The sequence below is a fragment of the Schistosoma haematobium genome, chromosome 2 (assembly GCF_000699445.3).
Source record: "Schistosoma haematobium chromosome 2, whole genome shotgun sequence".
Lineage (NCBI taxonomy): Eukaryota > Metazoa > Platyhelminthes > Trematoda > Strigeidida > Schistosomatidae > Schistosoma > Schistosoma haematobium.
This window is the reverse complement of record NC_067197.1, coordinates 38,765,505-38,790,966: the sequence shown is the minus strand read 5'-3', so window position 1 is coordinate 38,790,966 and position 25,462 is coordinate 38,765,505. Positions and strand designations below refer to the sequence as shown.

Below are 25,462 nucleotides of genomic sequence, written 5' to 3'. Positions count from 1 at the left end.
ACAAAATTCTTGGTGACTGGGAGAGGAATTTCGTTCATTCTCTTAGTATGGTGAGACATTTTCACAACATCGCGTTCTACCATGTTTCAGTTCGGCTAAGTCTGATAATACTGGCCCACGTTTTACCTGAATAGCGCTCCTCAGTTTTGTCACTATCGTAACATTGATTTGAACATTCTCACTTGCATTGTTTGCCAAGGTACACCTTGAAATTTTCGGAAAATTCGAGATCAATGTGTTATATATTGAGGTTCGGAGACGAGAGATGTTGGAGTTCATTCATTATCGAAACCACCAGTGACCTTGATGTTTGGTTATATCTGTTTCCGTCGGTGTGACAGCCACTTCTCGTTCTTGAGAAGGGTATTAGTTTATGGGAATTATGGTGGATATTGTACAGGATGTGGAACGAACACAATCTTAGATATTTCTGTTCGCCTTAAAACTGATTTTTGGATGGTTATCCAGATTGGTGTTGCTGTTGTGGGATAAATGGTTTTTGATGTGAACTATTTGCATTGGTATCAGGTTAATTGTAGTGATCGAGCTCTATTACTTGACGCCAGCTACATCAATAACTTCACGTTCAGACCTGATAACAGATGGTCCCATGTCTGCACTTTTCTTCAGTCATATTAATAAATTCAAGTGACAAAATTTATGCGAAGACACCTTCTATCATTTGTTGCCCTGGCATTGCACCTGCTCCTTTGTAATATATACAAGTCATAGGAAGGAAGGGTTGCAATCTGCTCCCATTTTAGTGTTTTATGATTTTTGGGATTTGCTCCTACCTGAATTGTGCGCTAACAAGAGAACACTCTTTAAAATGGTTTCTTAAATAAAATTACCTTTGTGCCATGACGGTGTTCCATTGAGGACCACGCCATATTTGATTGCAGAATAATTACTGGCATACATGGAGGCGTGGCATCGTTGTTTTGGACGGGGAGCCGGTCACCTAGTAGTATTCGATCTAATTTTGTTAGCTTTCCACATTTTATTCGTTGTGCGTCAGTCACCAACCTACAAGTAACCCAGTGCCTTTAGTATTTGCTTTTAGTTGGTCACGAAACAAACTGACGGCAACTACATCATTGTTTGTGTCCTTTCAGGAAGATGCCTTAATACCCAATCCTATCAGCATCCGACTGTGACAACATAACTTCTAATATTTGACATGAATGCAGAAAATGACCTAAAAAATCAGGGTTTACTTGATAATACCAAACTACCGCGTTCTCCAATATTGTGTATGAAGCTTTTTTGAATGATTACCAGTCAACAATTATATAAAAGCAAAAATTCCGTGAGTAATTTATGCGTCACTCTTCGGGCGACAAATGGTCTCAAAAAATACAAAATATCTCAGCAGTGCCGTTCACCTTTCAAAAGTTTTCCTGGCTCAAAACAGCGACCCGTACGGTAAAAATGTTATTAATAAATACAATATAATGCCTGGAAATACACGATAATATTCTCTCAAAATTGGGTCGACTTTCTATCTACGAGAATAAAGTTGACTAACAAACGTTTCCAGTATGCGATTATAAAGTAACACTATTCGACCGCTTCGCATAGCAAGCTTGAGTTTAGTCGTGCAGTAAGGTACGGCATCGCATAAAAAAAAATTAAATTATAAAGGCGAACCTTAACCAGGGTCAAATAAGACTAAAAAAGTGAAAATACGGTTGCACAATTGACACACAAAAACAAGAATGAAAATTTGAGAAACACCATAACTATCATATAAGACACTGGAGAGATTTTAAAAGCACACATTCTATTACGCTAGTCATACTCAGATGTGGTAACGGAACTAGCACCTGAGTTGTTTAATAACAGTTATTATTTCTCTATTGGCTTACACATTCTTTCTTGTCAGTGAATGTATCACTCCAATCTGAACATATGTTTTACAACCTTCCTATTTACTTCGCACTCTGTAATCTTGTCAATTATATCGTCTGTAGCTTTATGAGTGCTTGAGTTTTGTAACTAAAATCCGTGCTTGAATAAGGTTTCTGTAATTTATACATTAGTTACATTGTATAAAGATTGGTTGGCCCATTTTTCATAGAGTGAACCTGTTCACCTTTACGGTTTGTATCTCTTATAGTCTGTCCACAGTTATAGATCTATGAGATACATGTATCCGAATCCATAGAACTTATTACACCTATGGGAGTCATCGCTATTGTTGTTCCAAGCCTGTAGTGTGTCGGTCAAGCACTCGCGGTTCCTGAACTTTGGGCAGATTAGGCAGGGACTTAATTATCACGAATTTTAATGAACGGAGACCTTTTTTGCATCACGTACAGAAACTTCGTCGTGAAACCTTTAAATCATCGTGTTGGTTTTCTCACTGTTAGTCTCCCCGCAGTCTCTCGTGCTAACCAAATTTTTTGTCAACAAGTCTCTGTGTCTGAGAACTGTCAAAACATTGGATTCCGAGACATCAAGAGTGCCGCCTCCACCTCATGCGTTGTGTCCACCGCGACTCCTAGTGATGAGAAGTCTCGTCCCTTGCTGTATTTTGACTTCTATACAAGTGACAGAGTTTAAATGAGATAGTGCACATACCAAACATGGGGCAATATCAATCCCATTGCTAATTAGCAAAAGCTTATTTGTTTTTTACTATACTGTCTTCCGACACTGAAACACCATATATCTGAGCAGGAAATTTTATCTACTTTTCAGTGGTTTTGACTGGGTTTTTGGTATATCAGTCTCCGTATTGTTACTGCTACTCGTCCTGACAGCCACTCACTGTTCATGGCTGATGAGTATGAGGTAGTTCAGTGATCCCCCAGGTGAATATGCTGGTGCGTCAGGAGTATTGTTCCCTTGATTTGAAGTAAGGATCCATCCCTGATTTATTGATCACATTTCTGATGGTTCCCGTGTACACTATACTAGTACAGAAGGGCATGGCTGAATCCTATGTTGTATGAGATGATGAGGATTCCATTTTTACTGCTTCGGTTGGAGGATTTTGCTCATTATCCGGTCACACGTACCAGAACCTTGGACATGGAAGTGTTATCACGAACCGGTAGCATCACTTGAGTGGCAGAATATCGCAATGGCATTGAAATCATTTACATCGGAGGTAGCGGCTGTCCACGTTTATTTCTCATTGGTATCATTGGTGACCTAACATGGTTGACGTCTCTTGGTTACGTGCGTGTAGCAACCATTTCCTGTTCCCGAGAAAGATATTTTTCAAAGATTTATGTGTATTCTTGTGAGCACTGTGAAGAAATATAATCTAGGACTAATTCGAAGCTTTATTTATTGTTTTCGAAATTATATGGTTTAAATCCGTCAATATAACATCGTTCTTCAGAATTTCGTAATAGTATTGGTTTTCAACCACATAATCTTTGAAACCGAACATACAATTGACAACTTCCATTAAGTGTTGAATGAGTAGAAACGGTCAAAAAAGGTGGACGCAGGACAGTTAATCGTTACCGCATCGCACGGTCATTCGTATGACTGTTCTATTTAACTTCTTGTTACTTACATCAAGTATTTTATTTTATCCACAAAAAATGTGTTCTTCAGAGGTTCGTAAAAATCGAACTGAAGAATTCAGAATACGATAGGTCAGTCTAAACAATGAATTATTTTCTGAAAAAAATATTATATGTTAGGTAGTTATATCATGATAAGTTCAGAAAATTAAAACAAGTATTGTTCTAGTAGCACAGATAAGTGCATAAATACCGACGTAGACCCGAATCTAACAGATTCTCTAAATATTGTGGTGGACCAGACGATATTTAAACGCAAAAAGTATCAACAAAGTTAATAAAAAACAATAATAATATTAATATATATCAGTTAAATGTTACAAATACAATAAAAATGGGACTTTACTTAAGTTCACCCAAAATGATGCGTGTTCAGCTTTAATCTGGTACAATAAATCCACAATTATAGATGCTGGGTAATTCCAGACGTATCGATGAAATACACAGTGGTGTAATCCAAAGTAAGGTATGGTGTATTCGCTCTCACAGTCTATGAATGTAAATAATATTTGTTTTAGATCTCAGTTAACTCAATCTCGAATGAAAACAAAACGAGGGATGTGTGAGAAGCAGTGTATTTGTTAACCAGCAACGATATGTCACGCTAAGTAGTATCACAACGGAAAAAGTTTTCAAGGTCATTTACTTAAACAACAGGTACAATCATTTAATGATAAATGTACATGCAGTGAGAAATTGACAAAATAAATACAAATAATATTAAGAACTATTTACAAAATAAGCTTGTCAGACCTATCTCCACAATATCATTTAGATTTGAGAAGAAAATCATTATCTCCGCAGAAACTGGAGTTATTTTATGTAAACGCTCCAACATTGAATGTAACATGGATGACGAAGCGCCTCAGTGTTGCTTGGGGTATTGTTTATGGTTCCGGACAAGAAACCACAATGCTTTTCATTTCTTAATTTAAGAATTTAGTTTGTTGTAACATGGTACCAACCAAAGCTATCACTACACCGTGTCTTTCTGGAACCAGATAAAGTATAATGTTCTCCCGCTAGTGAGTGTTATGCATTGCCGCAACTTCGGGTTGTGCGAAGCTCAAGATAAACATCTGTGTAGCAGTTGTTTCATATTAATAAGGAAAGGGAGCACAATTCATTCTGTGCGGGACGATTTTTGTAGCCACTACTTATTACCAGAGTACCTGAAAACAAAAACACCCGAAAATTATTTTAGCATATACGCAACGATCATGACAAATTGATATGGATATAAATCTTTCAAATTAAACGAATCCATCCCAGATTTCTATTAGCATATACAGGCCTACTCCACTTTCTTTCTGTGGCTCTCTTCAAGTGTTCCTTAGACAAGAGGTAAATTGTACTTCAATTAAAGCAGCAATAATCACATACAGAGAATGTTAAACCAAATGTTCTCAATAACAGAATAATTTCCTTATCATGGAAAGGGTTTTCAGTAAATCTGAACACCTAAAAGTTTGAATCATGGTTTCCTCCCAGACAGACCATCTAATACGCACCCAATGAGTAATAAAAGTCCCTGACAAAACAAGTAATATTAGAACCTTCTATTGACATTGCAGATCACCAACTTATATGATCTATGTCGAATGATCGGAGGTTTACTCGAGTTCGATAGGAATGATGTGACGAACCAACTAACGTCGAAGTCACACCTCGTGGTCAGCACCTTACGTGAACTACCCCATTGACGTATCAAGGTACCATAGATGCTTTGAAGACTGCACAACACAGAGGACGTTATTACAGAAATATATTAGTTAAAGTAGATACAAGCGAAAGTAAGGCCACCACCTCATGGGTCAGTCCGTGGCGTACGATTAACTGATGGGCGTTGGTTGTCCTTGACCTTGACGAAGAGTCTCCCCGAAACACTGTAGGAAATTTTTGGGCGTTCAATCACATTTCCCCTAATATTTAAAGTAAGGCTTCTTTGAAATCAACAAAATTTTCCCATAAGATTGGTTTGACATCCTCATTATTCGTTTGTTATACTCACTAATTCTGTTTTTTATAATCTTCGAGAACATAATTGGAGGTGCAGATTGTTGAACTTACTGACTGAGGCAACATGTTTTCACGTCTTACGTATGCCTTGCACAAGTTGGGATAAAATGTTACCCTAACTTAGTAGCAGGTTTTGTTTTAAACCATCTACAAGGTTGCCATTATTTAAAACCCCAGACTTACTTCAGATCAACTTCATTCATTGTCGATTTACGTATATTCCGATATTTCCCCCAACCCTATTTATTATTCTACAATACATACCAACTCTTGGTATTGATTCTTGACGAAACACCATGAAAATGCGCTATTTCGTCTTTGGGTTGTTTTCAACACATTGCTTAATGTACGCAAAATGCACATACAGTAGTCTTTTCTCCTTGGTTTGTGATTTAATTAGTCAATTCTACTGATCGTGTGCAATTCTTTGTAAATATCTCTAATTAAGTTGTCTCTGTTATTAATACCTTGAAGTTCCAATCCCTCAAATTTGACGGAAACTTCTCCAGTTCTAGTGAAATACGACCAAGATCCTCAAAACTTTCCCTGGTCTGAGGTTTCTCCTCAAAATTCCTACTAACTGAGGAAATCCATCGAACTTGGTTGAAAACCCCGCAAAATTTCCAATTATTTTAGGGAAATCCCTCCAACGTTGTGAGGAAATCTTATAGGCTTCATTGAAAAATACCCATAATTTCTGATGTAAAAGGCGTTTTTCTATTTTATTCAAGGTTGATTTTGCGCCATTTAGCAAACTCCATGAAATTCGAAAATTAGCATCTAACTGTTTTGCACTTTAACATATTTTCCGTAGCACATCATTATACATAAAGCTAATAAAAGGCTTGACTTGTAAAATCGTTCTACAATGAACACTGTTTTGAAGATAAAATATAGACCCTCAATGACAGTTTATTCCAGTTAGCTATGAAGTCCTGTCTCGTCAACACTAGTAGTATCTTACGTCGCCATAGTTACCAGACTGATGTGTTATAAATAGAATGGTATATTAAATCTAAAAAATATATGTACATTTTTCAAGAATAATTTGTCACCTCATATTCTTTACAATTGGGACATAGCAGTTGGTTTAATTCTTATGATCCAGTTCAGATTTCGTTTACAGCGTTCTACAAGTAAAAAATAAAACGTCAGTCTTATATGTAATAAGTTTAAAAGTAATATCAATACTGTTCCGATAATATGGGTCAATAAAGAAATTCTCGATGTAATGATGATCATGAAACTTGGATATTGCTCTGTTGGTGAAATACGCGCTGCAAGATCCTATAGTTATATATGAAATGTACATGAGCTATAAAACATTATGTAACAACTTTTACTGACTTACTTACAGTTGTGTCGATAATTGTTTCTAAAGCCAGTTGGAAAAAACACAATAAGTAGTAGTTTAGACATAAACCTATGAAAAAGATTGACTAATATATATGTGGATATTGAATAATACATTGGGCTTAATTTACTTTGGATTACTACTCACGCTTATTTACTTTGTTCCTTGTGTCGTGCAAGAAAGTCTGACTTGCAGCATCCATAGCTTGTATTATGTATTTATCCGGACAGTTCACACTTTTAAACAGTGAACACAGAAAATCTAACCAAAAATGTTTACTGTAATCTTGACTTATTGCGCGTTGTTCTGTAGAATCTGTGAGTCGTTATGCCCATTTTGCTTTTAGTTTCATTTAGGGTATAAGTAAAAGCTAGTTTTGACGTCAACACGTATGCTTCGAGATATTTCTCATAGGCTTCGTATATCAATCGCCCTGATAAACGTTATTAAATAAATCCTGAAATGTGTATGAATTGAGAAGGCAGTACGAAGCACCGACTACAGTTTATTATTGAATAGCACAAATCATTAAGCCAGAAGCACAACAAGCAAATTCGAGTAGAAAAGCTAATACGCTCGAATGAAAGAATACAGAAGAGAACTAAGACTCGCATAGAGAATCGAATGAAGAGTCGAATCAATTAATAAGATTCAAGGATATGTATATAGGGAAGAGAATGACTTGTCGGGAACTTTTTTTAAAGACTAACATTTAAGGTAGAGAGAGGGATATGTGAGTAGACTGTCACATGTGATCAAGCGTACAGGTTCATATAGACATGATAGTAATACCAAGATTTACAGATTTTTACTGTTCGAATAACACTGTCTGTCAAATAAGTTAATTGAAGAGCTCTAAAAAAATAAACAAAAACAAACTTAAGTGTAGGAGAGGTGCTATGCATGTTAACAACATCAACAGAAGGTGGAAGTTGTTGTGTGAGCACCTCCGTTTTGAAAGAACTTATTTGTAAGCATTTCTAATATGAGTTTATTAGTCATGTGTGCAAGTAAACTTCTTTAAAATGTCTTAATTGCTTGACTGTTAGCCTAAGCCTATCTAAAGGAATAAAATATAGGAACTGCTGTTTATATCATTATTACATGAAAAATTAACAAATAATAATCCTTTTAGTACGGATAGAATTCCATCTACCAAGTTGTAATGTGACCACTAGTCTAAATGACTCAATATCTCGTGCACTATGTTGAGATAAGATGGTGGCTGAAGAAAGTCAACAGGAAACCCTGGACCGAGGTTTCGTATTATTTGGTACTTATCAGCAAAATGTACCTGTAATCTTGAGGGAGTATCAGTTTCATCAAGATTACACGTACACTTTGCTGACAAGTGCCTAGGTCCAGGATTCGCTGTCAACTACTCACAACCACCGTCTGATTATAAAAGTACCCTAACATGATTCACAGAAATGTCCTGATAGTATATTCTACTAAGTGGCGTGCAGACCAAAAGTTTCATCCTTATTTTAGTCAGTGAGTGTTTCGACCAGCTGTTATGTAAATGAAAGTTTGGAAACTTTTGGCACTTTAAGACATTGTCTAGACATTTATGTCTTCTTATTTCAAGTATCCTGTTGATGATTATCATCTTTTGATAGTGTAGCGTGCCGTCGAGTCGAGATCAACCATGAACACCGCTACCAAGAAACACGTGCCAAGTAAATCAGAAGGCGAAGGTTGAACGTAACCAAGTAAATCCATAAAATCCCCGATAAGCCAAATATCAGAAGACAGTTAATGGACCAAGTCGAGATATATTTGCTGGCGATCTCGTGGCATCGAAAGGATACCGAGATCGTGCCAGGATACAAGCTTGGTTACAGAACGTAACCTAATTCGCGCGAAGTCACAATCAAAGTGTAAGAATAAGAATGGAAGCACAATATAGCTGTCATAAGCACAGTCAAACAAAAGCACATTAAAACAAACACTGGTACAGTTGGTTATAATAATAATTGTTTTTATTAAACCAGTCGTGTTCTCGTGATAAATGTGAGTCACTACAATGGTAAAACCAAATTATCAATGAAACATAACTAAATAGTTGTGTAGTCTAATTAATAACTAATCAGAAACTCACTATATTTAACTCAGCACAATTTTGACCGGTAAGGTATGGTATTATTAAAAATCTGAAATTTTATAATTAGAGTTACACTGAAATATTTTTGTAATCAATGTAGAATTGAAACCTAGTAATCAACTGGATCTCTATAGAAAGGAGTAGTTTAATTGGATTTGATATGCTAACCAGTAAATCCCAGGACTATCCAATGTGTACTTTAGTAGTGGATCAGTATTCAAGCCGAGAGAAAGCATATTTAAAATGTTAGAAGTTCTAGTTAGAAGCAGTGACCAGTGGAATTTAACCGGGTCTGTTGTGAGATAATAACTCATTGAAGACAGTGGTGGATGTGTCTCTCAATTTCGTGGATTAGTTGAAGTTAGACATTAACACCGTTGGATGCCGGCCAGCTCAGTGGTCTAGAGGTTGAGCGTTCATGCGCGAGACCGATGTGTCCTGGTTTCGAATCTCGCTACGGGGGATCGTGGATGCGCGCTGTTGAGGAGTCCTAAAATAGGGTGAAACGGCATTCCAGTGCTTCCAGGTTTTCCATGATGGTTTAGCTTCAATTGACACATGATCTTAACCATTAAAATTACTATAATATCCACAAACAACCCCTACTGACATTTAAAATAGCTGTTTTTTTAAAATTCGAATTTGCTACAAAAAAATGTATAAATTAATCACCATTACATACAAACATCACAATCGACTGACATACAAATCAGTAATATAAAGACAGATGATTGGAAATCTAGAATCCATTCAACTCAAATTTTTCTTACATTTTATTCTGCCATTAGAAATGTAGTCACCAATCTCTTGGACAAAATCAATCAACAAGATAAAAAACAAACGAACAAACAAACTAGGAAACAACCATTATGTAACAAACCACAACATTATTCATAATCAATAATATTCAAATATAAAATTCGCTCTCAATCTAATTCATTTAAAGAATTCATGTTCATTTAAACAAAAGTTTACATGAAAATAAATAAGAAATTGTTTAAATTCTATTTAAATAAAACATTCACAATTATAAATATTCAACAATGAAATAAAACGGTGTTTTATTATAAAAGTTTATTCTAACATGGACTGATTTAATTATTTGAACTTTGATTACATTGAATTGATATTTACCCTTTTTATCTATAAGCATATCCATATTAGATAATAATATTCAGTAATATGGTTCTATCATTACTATTATTATTATTATTGTTATTAAGACAAGTAATGATCGATTACATAATTAATCCTGTTAATGATGATGAGGAATAATGATAGTGAAAAAAGTTCTTAATCAATTTATGTATAAATATTCATTATATAATTATAGTAGAATGATAATAATTAACCATTAACTATGAAATCATTATGTATATTGTGTTTACTTATTTCATTAGGTAAGTAGTGAATTCATGAAATTTCTTATTAATCTTACATTGTATTCTTTTGAAATTTCAGTATTCTGTATGAATAATGTAATAGAAGATTCTACACAACAGTTACAAGTTCAAAAGGTCAGTAAAATCAATGAAAATTGTCTGACTGAATATTTAATGAAGTTGAGATATTTATGATCTCTGTTTTTTTTCAATAAAGTAGACTGTGTTACATTGATGTGAGATAAATTTTGTCGACTGAAAAATCTTATAGACCTAGTTAGATAAAACCATCACTTACTTACTTACTCCTGTTACTCCTCGTGAAAGAACATAGGCCGCTCATCAGCATTCTCCATCCAATCCTGTCCTGAGCAATCCTTTCCAGCTCCTTCCAGTTGTTCTTCATTCTTTTCATACCTGATTCCATTTCCCGATGTAATGTGTTCTTTGGCCTTCCTCTTTTCCGCTTCCCTTCAAGATTCCTAGTTAGGACTTGCCTCGTGATGCAGTTTGATGATTTGCGCAATGTATTTCCTATCCATTTCCGTCGTCTTTTCCTAATTTCTTCTTCAGCTGGAGGTTGGTTTGTTCTCTCCCACAGAAGGCTGTTGCTGATGGTATCCGGCCAATGGATGTTGAATATCTTGCGTAGATGAACATTTATAAATACTTGTACCCTCTTGATGATGGTCGTAGTAGTTTTTAAAGTTTCAGCTCCGTACAGTAGAACTTCCTTGACGTTCGTATTGAAGATTCTGGCTTTGATATTGGTTGACAGACAGTTGTTTTGAGTTCTATATGTTCTTCAGTTGTAGGAATGCGGCCCTTGCTTAGCCAATCCTCGCCTTTACGTCTGCATCTGATCCTCCTTGTTCATCGATGACGCTTCCCAGGTATGTGAAGGATTTTACATCTTCCAGAGTTTCGCCATCAAGTGTGATTGAATTGGTGTTCTCCGTGTTGTATTTGAGGACCTTGGTTTTCCCCTTGTGTATGTATAGGCCTATTGATGCAGAGACTGCTGTTTCACTGACGGCCTTTATCTGCATTTGTTCATGTGTATGCGATGAGAGGGCTAGGTCATCTGCGAAGTCCAAATCGTCTAATCGGTTCTGAGCTGTCCATTGTATGCCGTGTTTTCCCTCAGATGTCGAGGTCTTCATAATCCAGTCGACCACCAGAAGAAAGAGGGAGAGGGAGAGTAGACAGCCTTGTCTAACTCCAGTCCTTACTTGGAATGCATCTGTCAACAGTTCTTACTGCACTAATTTGCACTGTAGTCCGTCGTATGAGTTCCGGATAATGTTGACAATCTTCTCGGGAACTCCATAGTGTCGAAGAAGTTTCCATAATGTTCTACTATCTACACTGTCAAACGCCTTTTCATAATCAATGAAATCTCATAACACTCTTTAAATATATTATAATTATATTCTTGAACTAAATAGACAGTTTCTTAATGAATATGCATTAAAATATTTAATTTAGTTTACAGTTCAGTTTACAAATTGGCTTATAGTTAGTGAATAGGTCATATATATTTGACTCTGTGCTTTAAATTCTTGAATGTCACTTTAGAATAACGAACACTATCTTGTCAGAGTCATATTACGCTTATATTAAAGTATGTTTACTTGCTCAAATGGAGAATCTAAGTATTTTTTTCATCTATATCAAGTCTATATTTTGTCAACCTATCTATAGAAACAAATTAGAGTTTCATCGTTATCTTATTATACTTAATAGAATCATTAACTTACTGTTATATTTAGCTTCAACATAAGAGCGATCGATTATAGGCTGATTAAAGGTTCTAACTCAACGTAAATCTAATTATCTGCCTTTACACTTTAATTCAGAATTCATAGAGGACGATAGTCTAATTTACTTACGCCTGTTACTCCCAATGGAGCATAGGCCACTGACCAGCATTCTCCGACCCATTGGGAGTTTAAAGATATCTACAAAAAATTGAGAACTTAGACTTTTGCGTTTTTCAATGATTATATGTTTTCAAAAAGAAGGATTTATCTCCAAAAGACTATGGTAAACCATAAAATGAAGTAATAGTGTACAGTGTTATTCAGAATAATCTAATGTTACATTCTATCAGTCTCCTGCAAGTACACAATATGAGCAAAGGTATTATAGATGAAAAAAGTAACAGATAGGGGTTAAAAATAAAAAAGGCAATAGACACGTCAATGTTAAATCGGAGTTATGTTTCACCAATTCTTTCTTCATCCTGTTCACTTTGTTCTTTATTATTACTCTTTTGAAAAACAGTATAATAGAAGAGGAAGTCAACCGAACATTTTCCGTAAGTAATTCTGTCATTAAATCAACTAGCGATAAAATGTATATTTATTGAAATGTATTCGTATTTGACTTTTCAATATATCAGAAGGGGTTTTGTGGAGATTGTAGTAATTTCAATAGTTGATATCATGAGTCAATTGAAGCTAGACCACGATGGAAAACCTGGAAGCACTGGATGGCTATTTCGTCCTATTGTGGGACTCCTCGTCGGTGTGCATCCACTATCCCTCCTCGCGAGATTCTAATCCAGGACCTATCAGTCTCGCGCCTCAGCGCTTAACCACTAGACCAATATATGACGTACAACTTGTTTCTCTTTTTATTATCCATTTAATTAGATCAAATTTGTTCAGTGTTTTTTTAGTACATTAATTGCTGTACTCAAGTCAAAAATCTCAAAACGAATGGAGTACATTAAAAACCTTCAAAATATTATCATACTGCGAATTATACTAAATGAATCTATCCAATGAAAACAGACATCTTTGAGTTCTAAACAAGTTTTAAGTACTAATTAAAAATATAAGCATAAATATTCAGTAAAAATGTTGTGTGGTTGAAGACAATTAATAAGAAACCCTGATACTTAGATGTTTTGCTAGTTGGCACTCGTCAACAAGTTATACCTGTGGCTTTTGAGTGAGTAGTTGTCACGGCAAGGTCAAATTCCTGCTGACTAATTCCAGCCAACTAACATTAAAATATCGAGTCACTTAAATTGGTGGTCACATTGCGACTTGATCGACAGGATTTGGTTAACACTAAGGACTAGAAAAACATGATATTTATCATTATTTAGTGATTAATCAACGTATATATTTAATAATCCCAGTTTGGATGGTAATCTGCGCGTTGATACTATAGTATAACAATTGGTATAGAATATTAATATTTGAGTAGTGAGAAACCTATACATGAAATTAACTGAATTCTTAAAGGACAACTGTTTTGTCAATATTTCATATGGTTAACTTTTTAAGATTAAATGAGCTCTAAATGTTTTTGTTGTATAAAAGATGAGGTTGTTTAGGATTCGATGAACTGTCCAAATAATACTAAGTATATTGAACAGACCTTCTAATAACATCACAGCGTTAATAATTACGTACATATGAATTAGTGTTTGCAATAGTATGAATTAAGTGTAACTTTGCACAATTCTTTTTCCCTAGTGTATTGTAATCACAAATCAATTTGATTGTGATAATGTTCCACAACTTATTCTCTACCAATAATGAATCGAATTTCTTTGATATTCCTATGTTTAAAAGGTACTATCACCAACAAATATCTTTGTATTAGCTGTATCTAAACATCTTAATGAGCATATTCAATTTTAGAAGAAAATGTACCCATAAGCAAATTAAACTAAATCCCAAAAAATAGCTTTACAATTCTTAAAAATAAAAAAACTCAAGAATAACTTGAAAGCAATTAGTCCTTTTTGTGAATTTTGTAAGAGCAATGAGAATACGGAATTGATCTGTTCTACGCTATGCATTTTGAACATTTCTGGTTGCATATATACTTGTCAAGGCATTTAATATGAAGATGAATAGAGGTTAATTAAATGAAGGTTCAAGTAAACAAGGTAATAAAGGGGAGGGAAATTTCTTAAAAACGTATAGAAAGAATAAGAAACTGTTACATTATCCTAGGCCATAAAATGACTCAAGGATTACCAGAGTAAATTCAAGGTTACAACAAATTGTTTTTGTACACATAAGGGATGTTTAAATTTACGAATAGCCAAGGCTTTAATAAATCTGAGAATTCATCCTTAACAATTTCTATGCAACGTTTTAAAAACTGTATTGATGTCAATTTTGCGTCAATTATATCAATTATGTGTTTGGCTATCGATGAACATGGTTTTCTACTTCCCACGTTGATCGGTTCATTTGAAACTAACTGGTTTTGAAGCTATCTAGGCACATCTTGCATGAGCCTTGTTTCGATTGTTCGATTACTCCTCCCTATGTATGTGTGTTTGCACAAACATGTAAACTGGCAAATGCAATAGGATGTGACGCACTCATTTGTGTTGTGTCTATATCTATTCGGAATCATGGGCTTAGACTTTCCAATCATAACCAGTTTAGCAATATAATAGGTTTTCTCGATAGCTACTTTCAATCTGTCTTAAAAGCATACTATTGAATTCACCTCTATATGGTAGACAACTATAAACTTTTCTCTTTGGGATCGAATAAAAATTATATTATATTATATGGTTAAGCGGTCGCGCGCGAGACTGATAGGTCCTGGGTTCGAATCTCGCGGGGGGCGAGGTCGTGGATGCGCACTTCTGAGGAGTCCCATAATAGAACAAAACAGACATCTACTGCTTCCTGGATTACCATGATGGTCTAGCTCCAATCGACTCATGATCTCAACTATTGAAATATATTATAAATATTATATTTACATCATTTTCTCTGTCAATTTCAGAGTGCATTACTTGTAAAAGTGGTACTGGGAATGTTTTAGGTATGATTTTAAGTCCATCAACAAACAAATCGATCAATAAAATAATTGAAACACTTTGTATGGAAACAGGTCCGTTTAATACTTCCGTAAGTAATAAATGACTTTTTTCAATATTCAGTTCATTATATACATAAATGTGTCTTTCAAAATTATAACAATATCTTTAAGTGAACAATGTTGTTTTCAGTTAAATCATTATCAGGCTTTACCCTAATATACAATTACATATATTGAAATACTAAACCAATCAATCCAGTTTAGTAGGATCATCCGTTTTGTTCCTTAGAACTGATCTTGAACCGATTGATGTTAGACCACTAATGAAAACCTGGAAGCACAGGACGGCCGTTTTGTCCTATTGTGGGACTAACTTTGTGAGAGAATTCTCGGAGTTTTAGTGAGAAGCCGTGACCATTGGAGTTATTCCGTGTAAGGTAGAGACAAGTATCTACCTCAGTACAATGGAAGATGGTCGCGCAATTTCCTGGATTGGTTGAAGTTAGACATTAACACTGTTGGATGCCGACTCAGTGGTCTAGAGGTTAAGCGTTCGCGCACGAGACTGAAGTACCTAGGCTCGAATCCCGGCAGCGAGATCGTAGGTGAGCACTGCTAAGGAGTCCCACAATAGGACGAAACGGCCGTCCTGTGCTTCCAGGTTTTCAATGGTGGTCTAACATCAATCGGTTCAAGATCTCGATCAATAACTTAATAATCTCCACAACCCTATACTGATAAGAACTGATCTTGTTGATTTGTCTAGTTTGCTATTGATTAAAATGTAAGCTTATCTAAGCATCTTGATATTGTTTGGTCAATAATGATATCACGGTATATTTACCATTTTTACATTGTTGACATCTGTCAACCTATATAGCTTTAAATGTTGTTTATATCTCGAGTATGGCCAGGATCAAGTTCGTTGTCTATAAAATAAATTCTCAAATTACACGTCCATATCTAGTCGACTAAACGGATATTCATGAACACAGAATTTTGAAAAAGATTCTGAATTATTATGAAAACAATATTGGTGAAATAATCCTTACAATGAGACACAGATAAATACGATAACACTGGATTTCACAAATAAGGATCTATATATTTTTTCAAAATAAAGAATTCGGTTAAAGTATATTGTGATGTTTTATCATAAATTGACTAAATCAATGAGTTATTTGAAGCTAGGCCACCATGGAGAACCTGGAAGCACTGGACGGCCGTTTCATTCTATTGTGGGACTCCTCAGTAGTGCGTATACACGATCCCACCTCGCGAGATTCGAACCCAGGACATATCGGTCTCGCGCGCGAACGCTCTAGGTTTTTTCATGGTGGTCTAGCTCCAACTGACTGGTGAATTCGATTATTAAACTACTACAATCTCCACAAAACCCTCTCTAATTATAAATCAATGAGTTCTTTCATACTGATTGTGAGATCGAAAGATTCTTGTATTGCAGAGTTACAATGGGTTACTATTTTATCATTTCTGATCAGTTTTTAGGCAGATACGCATGATGAGTACAACTAAATCCAATCGTGGTTGCATCTATATCGTAAAGCCTCGTGGATTAAAAGGAAATGCTATCATATATGGCAACAAAATGAAATAAAATATGATCATGATGTGATTATGAAACTTCGAAGTCTTATATTTCAGTATATCAGTTGTAATTAAAATAGTGGACAGAATGACAAATATCACTTGCATTCAATGATTATCAGAAGAGTAGTTACTAGACAAATAGTTAATAGAGAACAGTTGTACTCTTCACAATTTCTAGTATACTCTTTAGTTTTACCGCTTTATTAGATGAGGAGGAGATTGAAAACTTCAGGTCTCAAAGCAAATATGTTCTCTCTAAATCATTTAGTTGATAACTAATGATCTATGTTTTTAACAGCAGTAAATTTAAGATTAAGCTCAAAATCTACTAAATCTTATCTATCGGTAATTGTTTCACTTCAGATCTAGTTGAACTTCATCAGTTATAATTTATTTGTGTATTTCCATGAATCTGCCTGTTGTACGGGTACTAGTGAGGACAAGATTATGATTCAAATGTTTTCTGTTGTTTCTTATCTGTCATTAATTCATGGTAAAAAAGAAACCCATCTACAAATTCCTTACGTTGATAATGAACTCTTGAAGTTATAGTGAAAAGTCATGCCTAATTAAATTCAACTATTCCTGATGCATAGTGATTACCTGTCCATAGTATCACTAGTTGTTTGCTTTAGGTTGGTGTATTAATTTAGTGGTTTTGGAGAACAAATTAAAAGGTTATGAAATATTCCCTATTCATGTTGATTAATCATTATTTTGAACGTACATATAGTACTTTACTTAAGTGTGTATTTGAATATCATTAGGAAAATATATTGAAATCTTTGAATTTTCCGTTAAATTACCCAACTATGCTCATCACTTACACAAACAGGTAATCGTGTGTCTAAGTTAGAAAAAGTAACCGGAGCAATAACTGTCGGTTTCATTTGAGTTGGGTATGATGTAATGTCTAATGATTGTATTAATTTTTATGTTCTATAGTAGTTCTCATCTTCCTTCATTCATACGCCGCATGATGTAAGTTTCTACTGATAGGATTCAAAGATAGTATTTACAATACTAGGCCGCTGATAATTGGTCATAATTAGTAACGCCCATCAACTTTATTCCCATTAAAACTTAAACTGTATTATAACATGTAGAACAATCATTTTAAAGAAACCACTTAGCCCCCGTAATAAATATATAAGATTACTGTTAATCGTTTTAAGTAAATCATGGAGACGAATTTTAGGTTGATACATTAAAAAGGTTAACGGTAAACACCCGTGAGAAGTTCTTATTTAAGATTAAATGTTATCAAATTGCTACACCAAGTGGGTTTTACTAAAATAGCTACTTGAATTACATTTTTTCCTTAATATTACTTAGGGTTATACAGAAAGTTTTCATTATTTTTTCTTCCTCATTTTCATGTTCTTATTTACAGTGTAGAATGTTTGCAAATGAACTTTCATCACAGGTCTTTTATCTTTTCCGTCATATAGTACCACAAAAGTGGTGTGCTGTAAGTCACTATAGTATATCTTTAAGTAAAATGTCAATCCTTCTTCTATGGTTTTAAATAATCTAAGTAAATTACCCCACCACCACCACCACAGAACCACAATTTTAACTTAAAACTATAACTGAGTTGTCAATTAACTATTTTTTTTCCCCCACAGTTTCTCGGTTTCTGTTATTACCCACCTATTGTACCTGGTAAGTTTATACAATTTTATGTTGTATTTAAATAATCTATTAATTTGCTGTAATTCCTATGGCTACTCATTACGAGTATATAAGAAGTGATATCATTATTGATTAAAAAATCAAACAACCAACCAATCATAACATTATTGCTAGTTAAAAAGAAGGAATTATTGATTTCACACAAAACTATTCACAGTTATCACAAACAGATACCAATGAGAAATACACATACACAGAGATATATAGATCAATGCGATTTATTTATTATGTGCAATCAAATTAAACAACAAAAAAAACCCATTTTTTTTATTATTTTTGACTAAAGTTAATTACCATGAGACTGATTTCGATAGTTCATAATTTTCCATAGAGTTTTATTGATAATCAGCACATATTTGAATAAGATATTTTCAGGATATCAGTATAGGGTTGTAGGGATTATTAAGTTATTGATTGAGATCATGAACCGATTGATGTTAGACCACCATTGAAAACCTGGAAGCACAGGACGGCCGTTTCGTCCTATTGTGGGACTCCTTAGCAGTGCTCATCCATGATCCCGCCTCGCGGGATTCGAGCCTAGGTACTTCAGTCTCGCGCGCAGACGCTTAACCTCCAGACCACTAAGTCGGCATCCAACGGTGTTAATGTCTAACTTCAACCGATTCATGAATGGTTGCGCAACCATTCATCCATTGTCTGAGGTAGATACCTGTCTCTACCCGACACAGACTGAACTCCAGTGGTCACAACATTAACACTGTTGGATACCGACTCAGTGGTTTAAGGGTTAATTGTTCGCGCGCAAGGCCGAATATCCTGATTTTGATTCCGTCATGCAGGACTGTGGATGCATAGTGTTGAGGAATCGCATACTAGGACGATACGGCTGTCCAATGCCTCTAGATTTTCAATGAGGGTCTAAATTTGATCGACTCATGAATTCAACTATTAAAATTACTACGATCTCCACAAACCCTATTCTGGTATATTTGAATTAACTAATCAGAACCTTTATAGACTGTGACCGTGCTTCTCTTATTTTGGCTGAGTAGTTGAAATATTTATTCCTTCATAAACTACCGCTATTTTACATTTTATTGAGTTTCTTCATCATTACTCATACACAAGTTTATCAACCGTGTCTGTAGGTTTTTATTATCCTGTCATTGATATCTGAGATTTTGTTTGACCAGTGTCCTTCGGAGTATGTACATAGTCGTCGCTTTCCTTTACGTTCCCCATAAATACTAGTTTTAGTATATATCTGAACATATTATGGGCGCAAGTCGGTATCAATGGACAAGTTGATTGTAATAAAATCGATTGAATTACGTAGTGATGAACTTCAAAACCGTATCAAGCTATCAACACACAAAGTATATTCTACGATATAGATTTATCAAGTGCAGTATCAAACCATGAACCTTTGAAAATCCTTAAATCTAACGTTTTTTTAACACCATTATTTATCATAAATTGACTAACGATATTTTCTATCCTGTTTACACACCATCAGTTTGTAGATGTTGTCTCAATACTGGACAACTGATAAAATCAATGTTAATGTCGGAACCCTTTCGATCAGAATTATACAATAACACATTAGCTATATGTGATAAATTACCCAAATTATCTATCATGGTGAGTTTGTTTTATGTTGTATTCTTTTTTCAACGAATGATTCTTCTTTATAGTTCAACCAAATGATTGAATTAATTCAAATATTTGTCTAATATACTTAAACATATATACTCTATTGGTTTTCAGTGATATACATAACCCTTTTTTGAAAAAAATATGATTAAATATTTACATTATACATTTAATTTTCATCTGCTTACTTAATTACTTACGCCTGTTACTCCCAATGGAGCATAGGCCGCCGATCAGCATTCTACAACCCACTCTGTTCTGAGCCTTTCTTTCTAGTTCTATCCAATCGTTGTTCATTCTTCTCATGTCTGTCTCTATTTCTTGGCGTAATGTGTTCTTTGGCCTTTTTCTTCTCCTTTGACCTTGAAAATTTCAAGTGAGGGCTTGTCTTGTAACGCAGTTGGGTGCTTTTCTCAATTATGTCCTATCTTTCATCTGCTTAGTCGTAGCTATTTCTTTCAACATTCAAACCTGGATTATTCTGGAATATACTCTTCGTTATTGATGTCTCACACTATATATTCAGATGATAATTATATTTGTTGGATAAAATGACTTTCCATTGTGTTATATTATTCACTTAAATTTATTTTGTTATTCTGTTTTAGTGCAATGCACTTCTACATGATATTTTCATGGCTATAACCTTAAGCTTCAGTGAACAATTTGTAGTTTATCGACTTTGTAAGGTAATGATACGTTAATTTAATACTTTATATGAAGTTATTTACTTAATTGCAATTTCATTGATACTATCTAACACATATGAAACTGTTTTTCTCATTGAAGACTATACTTATGAATGCATGCGTTTACCAACAACCTTCAAATTGCTTATCAATGGACAAGATAATATTTGAAGTATTGATCACGTTTGATTCTAGAGAAATGTAGATCCCAAATAACCTTGTATGTGAAATGTAGGTCATCGCGATGCTGACCTCGTGTATTAGAATGTATAATTCATTTGTTTATGAGTATTCTTTAGGCCTGATACTAAAATACCAGAAACAATTAAGGCTGTTAATAAATCACATTAAATACATGAGATATTTGTAAGTTATATTTTAAGTGAACACAGCAGAAAATTGAACTGGAATTAACCACAGGAAAGTTCATTTAAAGAACAGGACCACTACAAGACTAATCATGTTTAAACAATACAATATTAAAAGTCGAATACCAGATGTGTTAAGAAGACTCATATTTTTTTTACAAAGCAATCACATTTCAGCAAACAAACTGTCAGAGTAATATGTTTATTTGGTTCGGAAATTACCTTGAGTCAAAAACACTAAGTCCTACTTAGTTTACAAATCCAAACAAATAATAGATACAAAACAAGACAGATAGATACATACTAAGATGCACATATAAATCTCTGATGAAAACGTGTATCCCATTAATCATGAAAAGTACCACAACATAATTTAATAAGATAAGGAGTAATAAATTTACTGATAAGGCTGATATAGACAAAAATAAATGACACAGAAGCTCAATATGAACCACTAAAAAGTCATCAGATAAAGTCAATTGAGGAGATTTACTGTAAATTTTAAAATTATCAGTGATGACGATTTATAGAGATTGTAGTATTTTCATACTTCAAAACACTAACCGATCTTAGCTCAATGTCGAGAAGTCGCATACTATGACGAAATGGTCATCTAATGCTTCCAAGTTTTCAATGGTGTTCTAGCTAAGTTCAAATTTTGAATTTCATTATTGACAAAAATAGAATATATGACAACCAAAGTAAGTTATTTAGGTCCTGTAATTATAATGACCATTAGAGACTATATACTAACAACGGTAGATATTAAACTCATCAATCCATTGACCGAATTGAAAAATGTTCATCTAAACGTTTCTGAAAATGTTAAAAGTGGTAACATTATAGTGATCTCACACTCAAGTGAGAAATTGTTTCGTAAAATGTGAAAACCATACATTAAATACATTATTTGCAAATCTTCCAACAATTGTCTCAAACATAATCGTTACCTCATTGCTATTACAATTACTACCAGTTTACATTCCCGTTCTCTTCAATTCAATCTTCTCACTCTTCTGCTGGTAGGCATTTTACTTTCGATAGGTGTTAAATACTACTTATGTTGACAGACATAAGTAGCATAAACCACAATTTTTGTCAATTTAACAAATTTTCTTTATACTCAGTTATAAATTATTTCATCAATTTTGATCTAACAACTGGTCAATAGTCTACAAATAAATTCAATCGAACTGGATTACTCAAAATTCACTGATTATTAGTAACATTGAATCAAATGCATTTTCGATTAATTTTTATCGTGAATTAGTTGAAATTAAACATTAATACCATTGAATGCTGGCTCAGTGGTCTAGAGACCGAATGTCTTGGTTTTCAGTCCCTCATGCAGGATCGTGGATGCATACTGTTGAGGAGTCCCACAATAGGACAAAACGGCCATCCAGTGCTTCCAGGTTTTCAATGTTGGTCTAGCTTCAACTGACTCATGATCTCAACTGTTGAAATTGCTATAATATCCACAAAAAACGCTTCTGATACTAATTTTTATCAATTCATTGATTTTTAAATTATTCTAAACTACTTCATACTCTTCCGCTTCTTCTATTTGTATCTTATAGAATGGTGGATTTTGCTGAAAGTTTCAAAATGTCTATATGAATATCAGTTTCCAAACAAAAAAACATTTATATTACATGATATTCGCACAAATTAAATATACTATTGGAATATTCAAATTCTTTTGTTTATTATCAAAAATGAATACAGGTTTGAACTCAATCAATAACTTATAATTGGTTAAGAATATACTAGTCATTTGTGTAGTGCATAGTTTCATTCCTGAATCTTTTTCAATAGGATCATCTATCAAGTCATTATTATCAGTGCTAATTGTTGGTTACAGAGAGTGAAAATTTGGAAAAATATATTCAAACTTTTAGTAATCACCTACTTTTCTAGACACAATGAATCGGTAAACTAATATAACATCCATGACCTCGCCTCGCGTGATTCGAACCCAGGACCTATCGTGGATGCGCACTGCTGAGGAGTCCCACAATAGGACGAAACGACCGTCAAGTGTTTCCAGGTTTTCCATGATGGTCTAGTCTCAATTGACTCATAATCTCAACTATTGAAATTATTACAATCTCCACAAAACCCGTTCTGATGCTAATATAACATGATTAGAATAAATAGATAAGAAAAATATATTGGAGTGTAAAGAACCGTTGGATTGTTCCTTTGATAAAACGAAGGTTTATAATCAGTTGAGAAATATAAATGCTGAAGGCATACAAGAAATTTCAACTTATTATTATCATCAAAAAGATACTTTATCACTATAGATAACTTTTTCCATGATTAATGAGAACATTACTAAAGAGTTAGGGATAATTAGAATGAAATTATCAATCTACTCTTCTTGCTTATTAGAACTAATGTATAAAATATAGATCAGTAACACTGAGGCATTGATATTTTCACTCAGGTTGGAAATTTGTATCATGTAGCTCATGGTTAAGTGATCACTGAGTAGTAACCAATTTTGTGTCCGTCCAGTCCTTATTGTTGGTCGAGGCATATTGATCAATTGGAAGTGTGATTACTAGTTTAAGTGTATCAATACTGTATAAACTATGTTTTGGTGTTGGATAGTTCGAGGTCGCCAGTAAGAAACCTTCATTGGTCCAGCTTTTGCACTGATTTGCACTCATTGGCAAGCTCTGGCTACAATCCCGAAAGAACTAACGCTTTCAATGTGATTTTCAGTTTTACAAGAGGTTCGTTATTATGTAAATAGCTTAGCAGTGTCGTTTTGGATTCTGAAATTAAGCAACGAGAGTTCAAGTTCAATTCTAAGCACTAGTTCGACAAGGAATGTCGGTATACCTTTCAGATGGGTGTTGAAAAGCCCGAAACTTATTTTTGACGTTTTCTGCCGATTACCTCCAACTAACTAACGTCATCCCCTCTCTTAACAAAGGGTGCTGATATATGTACTTCGTAGAAATAACAATAATTTCTGTTTGCTGTGATGTTGGAGAGTCATTAGTTAGTCAGTTGGTCTTTAGTAATTGATCGTAAGGTTAAAATTTATCATTTCTTTATAAACGTTATATAATAACAAACTTTTAGGACTATTACTTGACTAGTATCTTTTAAATAAATAGATGTTTAAGTACGTTTTCACTTGTCAACTTTTATTGATTATGTATCGAAATAAATCACTAAAATGGAGTTAATAATTACCATATAAAGAAATGATTTAGAATTTTCATTGGTAAACAACTTCAAACTAAATATTCACTCCAATCGATTACAGCAATATATGCGAGATCACTATCTCGCGAATTATCGATTAAATAACTGATTTGTATACTTTGTACACTGTAATCAGAAGTCAAAGTTGATCTGAAAAAATATGATAGATCTTGTGAATATATTTTAAAATAACTTCATTACTTTACTTACCCGTCAATGCACTTTCACATTACCATTAAGGATGATTATTTTGAATGGAAAACATTGATAATTGAATATAAAGAAGAATGGTATGATACACTGCTGAAATTGTCACACTACTACTTCTCAGATCAAAGTTGATTAACGATTATTAGAACTTAAGTACTTTACAGGTTGTAATTTTAGATCTGTAAAACAAGCCACTCGTTAATAATCAGTACGATAAATTTATTCCATAAAAAATGAAACATTATAGTGACTATCATTCGAAGCTGTCTTAACAAATTAATGGAATATCAGTAAATCTGTGATAACTTCATGAAAAGGGAAGTATGAGGTTGATAAATAATCAATTTACGAATAACAACAGAATGATGGAAATCTCATATTTTTAATCATTTAACTTGGGTGTGAAAAACTTTGAACCAGATGTCATTGTATCCGGATTGAAATCATTATTTCAGTTGACTGCATATATACATATATTATATATTAATTCCATGCTTTGTATTCATGGATTGATTGAAACTAGACATTAACACCATTGAATACTTGCTCAGTGGTCTAGAGGTTAAGTGTTTACGTGCGAGACCGAAGGTCCTGACTACTGTCTCCCACGTTCACAGTCACTTTTTGACTTTATTGTGTACAGATGTTGTTTCCTATTTTATGGTGCGTTGAGGTCTGTTAGTTTTATGTATAAACCCAGTATGTCTGAAATAAATCATTCGATTCGATTCACATAGTGGAAGCTGGTTTTGGTGTTATGGACTCAAGTGGACGGGCTAGGCGGACCATAGGACTAATAAGGACATTAGGCTGCTCATACCGGTTGAATGTCATTGGTTT

At 34.1% G+C, this 25,462-nt stretch overlaps 1 protein-coding gene across 1 annotated transcript; it reads left to right on the top strand.

Annotated features, from left to right (window-relative positions):
- The first annotated feature begins 9,680 nt into the window (after positions 1 to 9,680).
- Positions 9,681 to 23,299, top strand: MS3_00006921 (uncharacterized protein). Its single transcript, XM_051215161.1, has 10 exons — positions 9,681 to 10,308; positions 10,353 to 10,419; positions 10,481 to 10,536; positions 12,688 to 12,721; positions 15,172 to 15,296; positions 18,212 to 18,289; positions 18,447 to 18,483; positions 19,994 to 20,118; positions 20,739 to 20,819; positions 22,768 to 23,299. The coding sequence occupies exons 2-10, from the start codon at positions 10,380 to 10,382 to the stop codon at positions 22,783 to 22,785; spliced, it is 594 nt and encodes a 197-aa protein (XP_051068351.1). The 5' UTR covers positions 9,681 to 10,308; positions 10,353 to 10,379; the 3' UTR covers positions 22,786 to 23,299.
- Positions 23,300 to 25,462: the final 2,163 nt, after the last annotated feature.